General features: G+C 29.7%; 1 protein-coding gene across 1 annotated transcript in view; it reads right to left on the bottom strand.

The window, feature by feature from the left end:
* Positions 1-12,482: 12,482 nt before the first annotated feature.
* Positions 12,483-15,537, bottom strand: part of LOC123227572 (D-lactate dehydrogenase [cytochrome], mitochondrial) — a 31,172-nt gene continuing 28,117 nt past the window's right edge. The window contains exons 15-18 of the mRNA XM_044652618.1: positions 14,753-14,832; positions 14,491-14,621; positions 13,249-13,292; positions 12,483-12,800 (exon numbers count right to left, since the gene is read on the bottom strand). Coding sequence (XP_044508553.1) covers positions 12,681-12,800; positions 13,249-13,292; positions 14,491-14,621; positions 14,753-14,832 — 375 coding nt within the window. The 3' untranslated portion in view covers positions 12,483-12,680. The remainder of the gene's footprint in view (positions 12,801-13,248; positions 13,293-14,490; positions 14,622-14,752; positions 14,833-15,537) is intronic.

Below are 15,537 nucleotides of genomic sequence, written 5' to 3' on the forward strand. Positions count from 1 at the left end.
ATATTTGGTTTGCTTAACCACGGTTATGCAATTCGATTTAGGGATATTATAATTCAGAGAACCTTTTTTTTAATTATTATTTTAATTTAAAAAAAGAAAAAGAAAAAAGGATAGAAATTAGAGATACCTTAATGAATAGATGCTTTCCAAAAAATATCATGAAAAATTGACACTTCATTAAAAACTAATGTTTGTTTAGCGATGAAATTTAGTTTGTTATTTATAAAAAAAAATATCAACATATAAATGAAGTGATGATTTGTTACCTGACATAATAGGATATAGACGGTACAGTTTGAAATTTTTTGAAATCAAACTGAAAAAATAGTTTAAAAATTTTTTAAATCAAATCAAATTATTTTATATTTCAAACCAAACTGAAAAAATATGATTTAATCTAATTTAAATTATAGTTTGAATATATTAAAATTATTCACTTTTAAATATATATTATTTAATAAATTAATTAAAATATAGTTTTGTAGAATGTAATATAGCACACACACACACATACATACATACATACATACATATACACACACATATGTAATAAAAATGATAAAATAAATATAGAAAAACAAATTATACACCTAATTACTTATTGAAAAACAATAAAACTATATGTGCCCATTTTTGGTACACAATTTGTATATATATATGAGGTGTTATCATGTGATTGGATGTTTCTTTATCATATGATGACACATGTTTTAAAATCACCTAATTACATGATGACACATCATTGTATACATAAATTGTGTACCAAAAATAGGTACACATAGCATTGCTTGTTGAAAAATTATATCAAATATAGTATATATATGTATTTTTTAAAAAATACGATTTACGATTTGATTTGATTTAAAAATCGCTCAAACTATAACCTAAATTGAGAATTGTTTTTCAAAAATTTATTAATCCAAATTAAACTATTTTACAAATTAAACCAAACTAAGTCGTAATTTTTAAGCGATTCGATTCAATTTTATGGTTTAAACAGAATTATACACACCTTTATGACATAATATACATAAAGCTAGAATGACACATCACTTGTGATGATAAATTTTTGAAAAATCTTTTGAGATGTATGACATCACTATAAAGTGTCGTATGAATGAAGATTTATCCCAAAAAAAAAATAAAAAAAGTGTCGTAAGAAGAATAATAATCCTTTTAACAAATTAAAAGTTAAGTAAACCATAAACTCAATTTATATGTTGAATAATGTAAGTAAATGATATAGCATTTCATGTCTCATCATTCATCATTCATAATTCAATTGATGTTACCACTCACATAAGGAGTATAAGCTAAGATGAAGATATAGTTCACCGTTACTTTATGGCTCAAAATTGTTTTGATTATTGGTCACAATTTAAGTTGTAAGGTCAACAAGCCTGAAGGATTGCTACAGTTTGGATAACTTGTTTTGCATAATCCCACCATTTTTTGAGTGGGGAGATTAAGGCCATGATAAATTTAAGGCCAAATTACTATTTCCTACCCAAAGATTGGTGAAACAATAATGCTCACTTTTTCAGTTTGAAAAATGTAACATCTCATCCGTCATTTATATCTATTTGTGAATTTTGTTATGTGAAAAGGTAAAAGAATTATTTTAACACAAATTAAAAACATTCATTAAAAAAATATTTCAAAAATATAATTTTATTATATCCACAATATTATGTATTTATTCTTCTCCATTTTCTCATTTTTCCTATTAATGTCTCTTTTCTTCTCTAACTCATTTTTTTTTCAATGCATGTAAATCTCTCTCTTCCTCTTTTGGCTTCTACTCAATTCCTCTCTTCCTACTCTTCTTTTATTCATTTCCTTCCAATAAATATCAGTTTATCTCTTATTCTTTTCTCTCTCATTCATTTCTTTTCAATAGATGAATCTATCTCTTTTTCTTTTTTCTCACTCATTATTTTTAATATATGTCAATTTATCTCAGTTTATTATTTCTTTTTTTCATTCAATTCTTTTTAATAAATATCAGTTCTTCTCTTCATCTTCTTGGTTTTGGATTGGTGTAGAGATAGTTAAGTCCTTTTAGCTCATCTTTGATGAACTCAATGTCCTCGAAGAATTTGTATAGGTTGATGCCACCAATAGACGGTGCTTTGGATATTTGGACAAAGTGGTGGCAATTATCAAGCGGTGCACCAATCCAAAACCAAGAAGTGAGAGAATGAACCTGAAAACATATTGTTCATATTTTAAATTTTAGGGTTCAGTGACAACTAAATTATTAAAAAAGAAAAATCAACCAACTTAAAATTTCATTTCCGTAAAAAGACAAGTCAATGAAGCTAAATTAAAATTTCTTTCTCTAGTAAAGACAGTTCGATGAAGTTGCACGAAGGAATCGAAGAGCTATTGTAATTTGTGTTGTTGTGAGTAGATAATGAAGGAGGATTAAGTAGTTTTTTTGTGGAAAGTTACTTTCAAATTTAAGGATTAAAATTTAATAAAATTACACACATATTAATATTTAAAATTTGTATTAAATGGTAAAGTTATTTTCATCATTATATTAACAAATGATGAAACAATAATTTACATTAAAATCAAACAAAATTTACTAATAAAAATTAATGACAAGGGAAAAATTAGAGTTTTCTAACTTTAAGGATATTAATTTGTTGTTTCACAGAACCTGACTTAAATTTCATTAGAAATTCCAACTAGCTACCAAATGTTATTGTGCACAATTTGGTTGTAAAAAAAAGTCCCAATGAGTCAAGATTAAAAAATGATTGGTCAAATTTTATTTGGAATACTAAATCATCTAATGGTGGTCATATTAGTGTAGGTATTAACATCATGTGGCTATGATTTTTTTTTCTTTTATAATTTATAAAAGAAGCTTTGTAGAGAGCGCAATTGATGGTGTTTCCGAGCTTTGCGATGGTTATTGGATGTAATTAACTAAGGATATTTACTATGCTTGAAATGGACCACAACCTCAATATATTGTAAGAAATTCTATTAATTATTTAACTAATTTTTGCATTAATAATTTAGTATTATTTGCTTATTCACAAGGGCTGACTTTATTCATTGAATTGAGTTCTAAAAATCCAATAGGTGACAATTCATAATGGAATATTGTAACGATCCCATTTGGAATAAAAATAAGTTAGATTTACTTACCAAAAAAAATAATAATAATAAGTTAGATTTTGGAATTATATCAATAGGAGGTATATTATATTTCATGAAACATTAGCCTTTTGGATAATGAAAGATTCTACTCATGATAAGTGAAATTAAAATAACTTGAGGCTTCATCCACTATGTTACCTCTCCAAACAAACCAAGGCTGTATCCAAGTAAGTAATTTCAAATGGAGCAGAACTGTCACGTGATTGAGAGTTTTTGCGTTACAAAAAACTGTCTAATGCCATATAATGCCCTATCAAATGCCTTCAAACATATTTACACATAATATGACCACATCTTTGTAAGTGTTATTGATGAGAGTTTTGTCATCAATTGATATACGTAACATTGAATTTTGCACAAAATAGACTACAATAATAGTGTTTGAAGTTTGTTAACGAACATTAATATACACTACATTGTACAGCAAACACAAGTAAAAAATTGGATACAATATAATTTTTTTAACATGTCATTCTATTGTTTGAGAGTCTATGTCTATGTTTATGATATATTAGCGGTAGAATAATGCTCCAACAGAGTTTTTGTGTATATAAATTACAAAAAAAAAAAAAATGTTTTGAAAATGACTTAATTGACGATGAATCCTACAGGGAATTGCTAGAGATTTTATAGGAATCTACTTACCTAACTTAAGATGAAGCTTATTTAATTCTAAGCATCATGTGTATGTTTTCTTATGTTCCTTATTATTCTTCCTCGTTTTCCCCCTTTCTCAGTAATCTTCTTTATTTAAAAGGTGAGAAAATGTTGTTACAATCGTATCGGTTATATTATAGATTCAAATAATAACTTCTAAATAAACTTTATTAAAGATATATAAGATCACAATCTCTAGGCAAAAGAGCCAACTAGTGGATTACACTTTCTAATATATTAGAGATATACAAGGTGGAAAGTTATTAATTTTCATCATGGGCAGATGATATAAAAAGATTGTCAACTAGTGGATTACATTCTCAAGGTAAAAGATATCTATTGTCTAGTTGAGACAAAAATTATTGCTTCTATAGATGATCATTTCTTGAGTAGATGTTTCAAGAATAGAAAATTATCGTATAACAATCGCCTCTAATTTTCAAAGTACAGGGAGGACTTTAAAAACTTCTTTGGCTATCAATTGAAATGAGTGTCACTTGGAGATTATGCGATCTTTGTGATAAGGACTTTTTAGTTGGTAAAATCATTGTTTCATACTCTTTGTGTTACAAACTGGTCACATCAATCCATTTCTCTACAAAATTTGATTTGACATATCATGTTTGCATCATAGGATGGCAAACACATGTCTTAGGATCATGTTAAATGATCACAATTGGTTCTTACTTTGCCTTTATTTAGCTATAAAATAAGAATAACTCAATTCAATTTCTCATATCATGGGTGTTTCTAAGTCTTCTGATATTCAAGATAGTTTACTTATGTCAGCCAATTGGAAGACTTGTTTGCACTGATTTGTAAGATGATAAATCATTGGAGAACTTGTCAGTCAATTAGAAAATTGTAAGTTTACACCACCCCAACTTTGTGTGGAACCTACTCAACACATATAGGTTGAATTATCCTTAAAGCTAGTTTACTCTTTATTGTTACACATGATGACTTAACCCATAGATTTGAATTAAATTTCAAATGCTACAGGTTGATGCCCATAGGGTAAAAAGTCATTTAAGTACATTAAATGTCCATCCTTAACCTGTTATCGTGAGTTATACTTCTAGCATGCTAGAAGACAATATTAACCTAATGTCAATTATCTTTTGACCATCCAACTTTTGTGCCTTAACCACCTAGATACAAAACACATTTTGTTTAGGTTATGTTTGTGAGAGAAACATGCATTTCACACTAAAGGACAAGACTTATACTCTTACATACCTAAATCAAATTTAAAGATTCTACATTTGACTACCTTCTTTGGAGAGGCTTCATGAGAACTTAGGTGGTTATGTAGGTATGACTTATAGGTCTAATAACCAATGTTGTCTCAACTATCAAGCCAATTATAACACCAACTCTTAAGGCATTAAACAAATGTTATACTCGACTAAGAATCTTTTATACATCTAAAGATGTTATCTATTGATTGTTGTTTTATACCTTAGGCTCAAAATAATATATTTGAACATTAAGCCACTTTAAAATGATGAGAGTCTGATCTTTGGGATTTGCAAATAAGGTTGTTTTTCCTAACAAGGCTAGTTAGAAGCTTTAGGTATCCAAGCAAACAAGATCATCTTGGAAAGAGACAAACTCTTTACATCAAAGATGGTATCCACAAGTCACCATTCTAGTCCATGAAGGTTATCGATTCCTAATTGTCTAGTCAATCGATTAAGGTGTTAACATAATGGGCATTGAGTGGATAATATCACCAAAATGGTGAATGTTTACTCACTATTTGTCATGATGACATTGTGACCTAGTGTTGTAGTGTAGATAAAACCCATTACTAGTAATTTTGAGAACTAAGGTTCTTTTGATGTGATTAGAGGGAGTAGAGTTCCTCATTTTATTGTTAGGAAGGTGTTTCATGGCATTTTGGTAGTGTTGCAAATTGCACCATAAGAGTTAATATTGCCAATTATCATCTTGTGGAACGAGCTATATATTCTTTGCTTAATGTCGTGAGTAATAAGGCTCATGCTGAAAAATGATGCATGAGGGAAGAAAACAACACACTTTTTGAGGTGCATGTTGGCTACACTTGTTAGGTTAAAATCCAAGTCTTGAGAGACACTTGTGCCATGAGTTTTGATTTCTTCAAGATGTACACCTTTTGTAGGCTACATTTGCATGTGTAAGGACATAAACATCTAAGATCCACCTTGACATCCTTTTATGGAAAAATTTGGAGGAGATGTTTTGCCTAAGGTTGATAGGCTACATTTGCAAATGATTACTTCTCGAGTAGATGCTTTGTGGGTGAGGGGCTATCATACAATAAGTGTCATGTCTGGTGGCACATAATTTGATTAAAACAAACATGTAAACAAATACAGTGTTGTAAGACTTACTAAACAATATCAAATATACCAAATTACTATTTCTTACCTGAACTTTGATGAAATAATATTTTCCATCCTTCAAGTTGGAAAAGTTCATTTGTCCATTGATCATCCACTTCCATTAATGAAAAAAGTTAAATGGAAGGACAAGAATGTCATTTTTTTTTCATTTTTTCTTCTTTCTTTCATCTTTGATGTATGGAATAACTTTTATCCATGAATCATATAGCTTAAAAGCCACTACAACATCAATTATAAGTTTACTTATTAGTAAGGGATTAAGGCAAAAAAGTGACGTTGAATGATTTCACCCCAAATTGATTATAGTATTGACAAAAAACCAGATTTTTTTATCAATGTTCTGGGTATAATATTGAAGGTTATCCATAAGTGGAGATGGAATATCCAATACACCTTTATGTTTTCAGTCATCAAAGGGTAGGATTCTTTTCATTGGGTAAAACTTCAAATAAAGGAGTGACTTGAGTTCCAATAATTTCATTGTGTTAAGTGGTACTTTTCCATCTATAACATTGAGATCCAACTCTACCTCCTTCAAGGAATTGTTGCAAAAACTTTGTCATAATCATATTTTTCTCTTTCACCACCATTCATTTGCCCAATTGTCCACATAAAGCATTGATTATGGCATTTGTCATTGCGAAATCACCCTAAAACCAAGCTATGATTGCGTTTTTTAATGAAAACATAAAACATCATGACAAATATTGTCATTTTAATAGGCCTTACGGTTAAAACTCAATCCAAATTAATATTTATAAAACACCTCCACTTTTTTTAATGAACTCTATTAATTTCTCAATTGAAGAATGAAATGGAAAAGAAAAAGAAATAGGGTATTTAAAAAAAAAAGAAAGAAAGAAAAATTGATGATTGACAAATTGTATTAAATATATAAAAAAGTTTTGTAATTTTATTAAAAATGAAAAACTAATAATATTCATTAAAACTAAACTACTTTCATTAATAAAAGTGGATAATGGGTGGACAAATGAAATTTCTAAAATTAAAGAGTAAGAAATTGGCGTTCCATCAGAGTTTAGGTGGGAAATAAGATTCAAACAACAAATATAATGTCATATTATTAATAATGTGTCAAAATTGTCATATGAATTGATTATAAAAAATTGTAGCATCACCTACGAATAAGGTTAAATGAATAATATCACCTAATAGAATAATTATTTAAATGACTAATGACAATTTCCCACCAAACTTTAATGACTATTTCCCATTTGAACTTTGATTAAATGATAATTTTTCACCTTTTACGTTGAAAAAGTCAAATTTCCCACCCTTCATTAACTTTTATTAATGAATTTTATTTAGTTTTTTTCAAAAATTACTATTTTACATTTTTATTGAAATTATATAACTGCCCTTAACATTGAATAAATTTCATTTTTTTATTAAAATTATAGAAATAACTTGAACTAATTAAAATTATACTTATAATATTTCTTCTTTTCCTTTTTTTTTTTTTTGTTTTTTTTTATTTCTCTCCCTTTCCCTCGACTCATCTTCACCACTAACACATTCTAACTCATCACCACCAACACATTCTCACCACACATACTAACAACATTTACTGAGGCTCTAACAATGTTTTGAAACTTAATTTTGTCTGCAATTAGGGTGGGAAAGTGTTAGTGGTGACTGGTGACTTAGTATTCTTAACACAAACCAAATAGTTAAATACTCACTGTCAAACATGTACTGGTAGCTCAATATTTTTCAAGGAACAACGGGACTAGTCATCATTAAAGCTTAGCAATGATTGTAATAGTGGCATTTGTAGTTGACGCAATGGTATTTGAAGTTGATGCGATGGTATTTGAATATTTTGTTATGGTTGTTGTGGTGATGTTTGTGGTTGTGGTAGTGGTGTTTGAATGAGATTTTGTTTTAGTTGTGACGATGGTGTTTGAATGAGAATTTGCTATGGTTGTGGCAAGGGTGCTTGTGGTTGAACAAAAACTCTTTTGCATTCATTGGGAAACCTATATCTATAAGGTAGTAGAAGTATAATTTTAAAATTTACAACATAGACATTCACCCATATATACCATAAGATCATAATGTTGGTGCATAATATGCATATCACTATCTAAAAGGATGTTTGGACAAACTTACTTTAGTTAATGGCTCCTTCAATTTTTACACGACATTGTGAAGTATCAACCGTTAGCCGTCTAGCATAAGACAACACCATAAAGTCAATATTGAACAACAAGAATAATAGAAGCAATCAAGCAAACTTAAACATCTCCCAAAACATTTTAGGATAAGTGTATTAGAAGTAGTGTATAAAATTTAGAAACAAAAGGTTTTAAATAACCGCATACAAGTTGTTTATATACACATGATGGAATGACCATTCTAGAAGGTTGAGCAGTCATTCTAAGAGTGGTCAATTGTGACAGTTATACATCAACTAGTCAAAGAATAGTTGTTTCATAGAGGCAACACCCATTATCGTGACATAATAATTTTTCATATTTAATGACATTAATAACCAAATAAAAACTAACAAATAAGGTTTGTTTGACTCGGAACGATCATACCATTGACTCGTCATCCTTATCCATTTGGATGACAGTTAACTCTTTTAGATGTTACTATCCTTTCGTTTTTAAGTTATATCAACTTGATCTTTGAAGTAAGATAAAATCTCACTTAGATCTAGTAATTATACAAAGCTCAAAACTATCATCCTAAAATCCAAATGTGATCCACTCTTTACAATCCTTGGCTTTTAAATCCAATAATCAACCTTTTTTATGTGTGACTTACAGGTTTCTCATCATGTTGATAGTGAATAGATTCATAACAAATTTATAATCTATCAACCATCCATTTACAAATCAATATTAGTCTCTAACAAGATATCATCACGATCCAGATAACTAAGGCAAGAACCTATCAATGATATGTTTACTATGTAATTGAATCCCTTTATCAATCGAGATCTTATTAAGGTTGAGGTGAGACACAAAAGTAATGTCTACCTCATATAAAATCTTGATTTATGTTATATCATTTGTGGTAACAACCAAATAGTATTAGAATGAGTAGAAACTCAATCTCACTATAATCATAGATTTGTATGGTCGTTCTTATTCATTAAGTGGCTTTGAGATATCTTCTCATACTTGAACGTGATAAATTTTTTATCAATCTATCATAGCCTTTGTACATTTCTCAACACAACTAATCATTATCGTTCTTATAATCCTAACTTAATGATTACATTGGGTTAATATCAAACTATGTCAATCAATGCACAAGATGATTTAGTATTCTCAACTTAAAAGATTACATGCACCACCATTTATAAGAGAATATATTTCATAGATAATAAGGTTACATCTCTATGGAATTCTCCAATAGGTTGTTCACATGAATATGCATACAATATGCACTTATGTATTGCACTAGGTTGTCCAAAAATAACCTTGACAAGTGAAACATATCTCTATCTTTCGGTAGGGTTGTTCAACACGATGATAATCTTATCCTATTAGTTATGCCTTAAGTCAGAATAATATTAGGGTTATATTGTTTCTCAAATGGTCATCATATGTACACATAAGGTTTTCACAATCAAGATATTTGTTGATCCCCTCGTCATGATTTTACTATTATAAAAACATTCATCTTGATACATAAAATATAAGTAACGCTTATAATGAATAAATGTTATTATTATTAATTATAAACATGATACATGATACATATAATGTACATAGCATGAATACATCAGCCATTATGATTGGTTCTAGAGCACTAACTCTAACAACATCATCTTCTTTATCTTTACTCTTCTCTAAACAAACTAATTCATTTCATTCCAGAAAACTTTACTTGTTTAGTTTGTTACAAAATCATCCTCAAATCATTACTTTATGAGAAAAACACCACCATTATCACCACTACTTTAAAAAAATTCACTATAAAAGCTAACTCTAAAGAGATAGACAAACCGATCAACTTCTTCCAATTTGTTTTCTGTTTTCTTCAATTGTTTGAGGTACTATGTGAACTAACTTACTAGCTCATTGTGTGTGTGTGTGTGTGTGTGTGTGTGTGTGTGTGTTTTGTTTTTTTACAATATTGTATAAGTGGATTTAAGTTTGATGAATTAGGGGTGAAGTAAAAAGAAAAAATAAATATAAAGAAGAGACAAATGTAGAAAAATACCAAAACAAAATAAAAATTTTTATTGTTGTTTTTTAGATATGTGTAAAATGTTTTTCTTGCCCTTTTACATATTGATTTTTATTAATAGAAGTGGATGACGAATATAAAATTAAACTTTTTAAACTTAAAGAATGAAAAATTATCATTTCATCAAAGTTCAGGTGGGAAATAGTCATTTTAGCATTTTTATTAATATAAAACTCTCATTTACTAATGGATGCAAATCCCACTTAAAAGTAAAGGAATCTATGTTAGGGGCTAAAAATAAAATAAACTAAAACAAAAATACTCCAAATTCAAAGCATCATTGGTATAAAAAGAAAGACAACAAGAGACATTGTATCATTTGAAATCTATGAATTGATATATAGGATAATGACATAATAGATGCCCATTACAAACACGTCCATTTCAAAGTGTGAAATTGAGGCATCCTAGAGAAAGCACAAGAGCCAGACAACAAGAATGAAGCTAAAAAATTGTCAATGCCTAGACCTCTCATACAAGTTCATATAATGGTTAGCAAATGGAATCTATCACTTTCAAATAAGATTGAAGCGATCAATAATATTTCCTAGTAGTAATAAAAAGAATCTTGAAGTTGAAGATTATGCAAGTAAAAAATTGAAAACCCACTAAAAGGAATTAGACCTGTAATTTGTCTTACTCTTATACTGTCGTTTTGCTTACTTTATTCCTCCGCTAGCTCCTCACTTTTGTAAATGCTCAAACGTGCGGTTACTTTCTTTCTTTTCATTGGAAGAACATGCAAAATCGTACGAATTCTAAATAGGAATTTCAGCCAAAACTTTCACCAATGAGCTTGTCTGCTAGTGCTAATTTAACCAAAATTGACCAAATGACAATGTCCCACCCAAACTTTGATGACTTATTGTCCTTTAAGTTTGAAAAGTTTTTATTTAAAAAAAAAACTCTTTAATTTCATTGCAAATTACTAATTTGTCTCTTTTAAATGAAATTATTAATCTATCTTAAGCATTTTTATTTTTTTATTGAAATTACATAAATATCTTTTTTTTTTTCTTTCTCTTTCCCTCTTGATCAACCGCCACCGTTGTATCCTATATTCATACGACTACCACTAAGGGCAACTAAACTAGTGGTGGCAACGTCATTCCAATCACCAATATTCACAAACAATGAAATGCCTGCAAGGCAAAAGAAACACATAGGCTTCCTCTTAGTGGTGGAACGTCATTTCAATTACCAATATTCACAACAATGAAATGCCTGCACGGCAAAAGAAACACATTGGCTTCCTCCTTAAAACAATTACGACACATCTTAGTCGAACTTTCTCTGTTGTTCAATCGTCATCTCTCCAAAGTGGTGAAAGAAAAATAAACATGACTTTTTTTCATGTAGAGTTTCTAATCCAATAGGAGAATTCACTATGAAAATATTATTCCTTTTAGACAGACAGTCCAAATAATACAATAATTTTCATAATCTCCAAAGTGGCAAATTGAATTGGTGATTAAATTGGGAAGGATAAGGAAAAAAAAAAAAGGAAATTTTCTTAATTTCGATAAAATTAAAATTTTGGTAATTAACATTTGTATTAAATTTTAGAACAATTTTATAATTTCATTAAAAACTAGTTCATTAGATAATGGGTAACCAAATAAACTTTTGAAACATAAAAGGTATAAATAAAATCAAGCAAAACCTCTGTTCAGGAGGCACTGTTAGCCACTGTTGATGGTCACGGTTGAGCTACTATCTCATTCCCTTCTCATTTCCCATCATTTCGGCTACATTATTGCATTAAAAACAAGAGAACAGAGAATAGGAGAGATCAAATAATGCAACTTGAAGGGTATGTTTATATGTTTATCATCATTTTTATTATCACATGATTTCCAAATCAAACATTTAAATATTCAATAGAATGCAGAACGAGGACTGTGGACATTAAAGTCTTAGCTTGAATAGACTACAACAAAGAAAAATGAAGAACGTACAATGTTTAAACATTCTTGCTCAATTGTCCCATCAGACAGCCCAGTAGGTATATTAGTCTTTTTTTTTTTAAAAAAAAAAAAACTATGCACCCCACCCCACTCGTGATCATTATAGCTCACAGTGAATAGGAAGTTTTTTTATCTTCATGGGAAGGAGATATGAAAAAAGTTACCAACTCTGATGCTGTAGAGGCACAGGAACCTGCATTATGTTGATGCCACTTTCACAAACAACTATCTGTGCAGATCAGCCTTGGGATTGGAGGGGAAATTAGAAGCAAATATGTGGAGGAATGAGCTTTCCTGGATTCATGATATTGTTTGGGTCTAGAGCTCCTTTTATTCTTTTCATTGTCTTCAAAGCTTCTATTCCAAGCTCCTTTTCAAGATACTGGAAATATGAAAAGCAAACCTCGTTAATAACAATAACTACATTACCTTCCTGGGGAACCTCCCCACCCCACAGGCTACATAAAGGAAGAGTAAAATTAAACAAACATTCCATTAATGGAGAACTAATCAATGCTTAGTAAACAAGTTGAAATGAGAAAAAAAAACAGGTATAAATGGTGTCATGGTGAATATTTCTTCATAGCACCCACCATGTTATAATCAATTCGTTTATGCATCCCCTGCTATATTTTCCCAAATGAAATGTCCTTTTGGAGCTCACAGGCACAAGCCATTGATCGCCAATGGATGTGCCAAGAAAAAATAATATAAGTCAATTCCACGGTATTAGATTCCAGGAGGGACGGCAATGATATTAACTTTGTTTGATGATGAACTCAAGTCTCATTTTTATCACATTCAAAACAGTAACAGTTCTGGTTAAATACCTTCATTTTCCCTGTGCCAACACCATGTTCACCGGTACAGGTTCCTATTCATTGACAAAATCAGATCCATCAGAAGCACAAAAAGTTTAATACTTACATAAATTAAGCATAAAGTAACTTGCATTTTAAGTCCATATATCTTTTCTACAGAGGAAGCAACAGATAAACTAACTGCATTTCAGATAACAAAAAGTGATTTGGCATTGTTATATACAATTATTTTGGCAGAAAATTTGAAGAATAAGAAATTGAACTTTGTATTTTACAGATTTAGGAATGCTTTGGGTAGAGAAAAAAAAAATCAATTTTTCGAAAGATGAAGTCACCTAACTATCTCATTTATAGTCTTAATATTTGTAAAATTAAAATTATTTATTGAAAATTTTTAAAATTCATAAGTGCTTTCCCATTTTAAGCAAGACTGAAACTGAAGAAAATAATGTGAATTTTGTTTTGCTGTTTGCTCTCCTTAATAGGTGGAAACAGCAATACTGTCCGGAAATGCAAAGAAGAATGTATGCCGAACAAATACTACGCCTTTAACAAGGATATAAAATAAAGAAAACAGTAAATGAAAAAAATAAATGAATAGTGCTTAACCCTAGACACTGCAAACTAAATAATAACCTATTTTTAAGTTAAAAATTAAATAGAAAATCTATGAATTCTCCACCCCACATTTATGGTAACAATTAGATGGTGTGGTTAATAACTTGAAAAAAATTAGAATATTTTTAGATGTTTATATTTTATGTTTTACAAGAACAAATTAAAGGATATATTTTATTCAATAATTAAAATCATCACAATTTCTGAGTAAAATTGATACCTTACCTTAAAACAACATTTTCTTCTCTTTTCTAAATTAACAAAACATAGAAACTTCGAACATTCTTGCCTCTTCCTCTCAATTTCTTCAATTGTGAAACATTAAATCAAAATTTTGTTCATTCTTCTTGTACTCAAAGGCTATCTCTATGGCTGTTTCCGTGCTTTTTACTTCGTATTTAATTATTAATACATCTAGCCGTAATCATATTTTTAAGCTTTCATATCATAATTGTTTAGATTACAATATTAATTTCATTTTTATAGTTAAGGAACATTTTATGTTCCAGCCCCATTAAATTGAAGTCCTGGTTTAGCCCATACATGCACATATTAAGCACCACTATCAGTAGCCTCACTTGGTATCTAAGAATAAACAGAAATTGTTATACTGTCCAGAACAAAAAAATGTACCTTCCATTGACAGTGCAGCATGGACCATGAATTTGTTTAGCCTTTCTGCTTCTTGCCTCTGTTCCTCTTCCTTTGGATCAAACAGAATCACAGTGTGAAAGTTACCATCACCAGCATGAGCAATAACTGTGCTGTTAATACAACCACAAAGTATATGCAATCAAAGTATCAGTTTGACCCCCCAGGCAAAGAAACATAAAAGCTTCATCCTCCAAATTATCATAAAATAAAAAATAATAAAAAGTGGTCATTTCAAACATACCAAACAAGCGGTGATGCATCAAGCTCTTGTTTTGATTTGGATATTAATTCTGCAAGCCTAGATAGAGGTACACATACATCCTGAAGAAAAAACATATCAGGTAAAGGAGACTTAGGCAACATAAGGAAGAAAAATAGAATTTCAAAACCGGTTAACTTAAAATGCGCCCGTGAGGCATGTATAGATTGGTTTTGGAAGACTGATTCTCAAAAGAACATAAATATTCCCTTTTTTCTTTTCTTTTAAATGAAATCTTGCTATAAAAAAATTCCTCAGCATTTTCCATCAGGGTGTGTGTTTATAAGTGTCACAAAAATTAAAATACAATCCCATAATCATTGAGATATAATTTAGGAATTAATGGGATATAATTGGGGTCAACTATCCTTTTTTGTTTTTCCGTAGGCTCCTGAGTTATCCTAATAATCTAGTGTCAAATTTAGGAAAATATCAATCTTTATTGTATTCCTCTATTTTGGAAGTTCGAAGAGAAAATAATGAATATTTCTTTAGCCTCTTGCTTCAACTCTTGGGAAGTCGAGAACTCCATTGTTATGCCCTAACAATCAACTCTATGGAGCCCAAGATTGGTTTAACATACCTTTTCTACAAGATAGTGAATCAGATTTGCAAGGCAATTTAGTTGATGTATTCGGACCTTGAAAATACTACCCAATGCTTTGAGATCCGATCCAACATTTGCACAATTCGACATGAGTCACTAAATGTCTTGTTAGAACTACAACAAGATGGATTTGTTCTACGAAACAAGTTGAAATTGTCTT

Source organism: Mangifera indica, chromosome 10 (assembly GCF_011075055.1).
Source record: "Mangifera indica cultivar Alphonso chromosome 10, CATAS_Mindica_2.1, whole genome shotgun sequence".
NCBI lineage: Eukaryota > Viridiplantae > Streptophyta > Magnoliopsida > Sapindales > Anacardiaceae > Mangifera > Mangifera indica.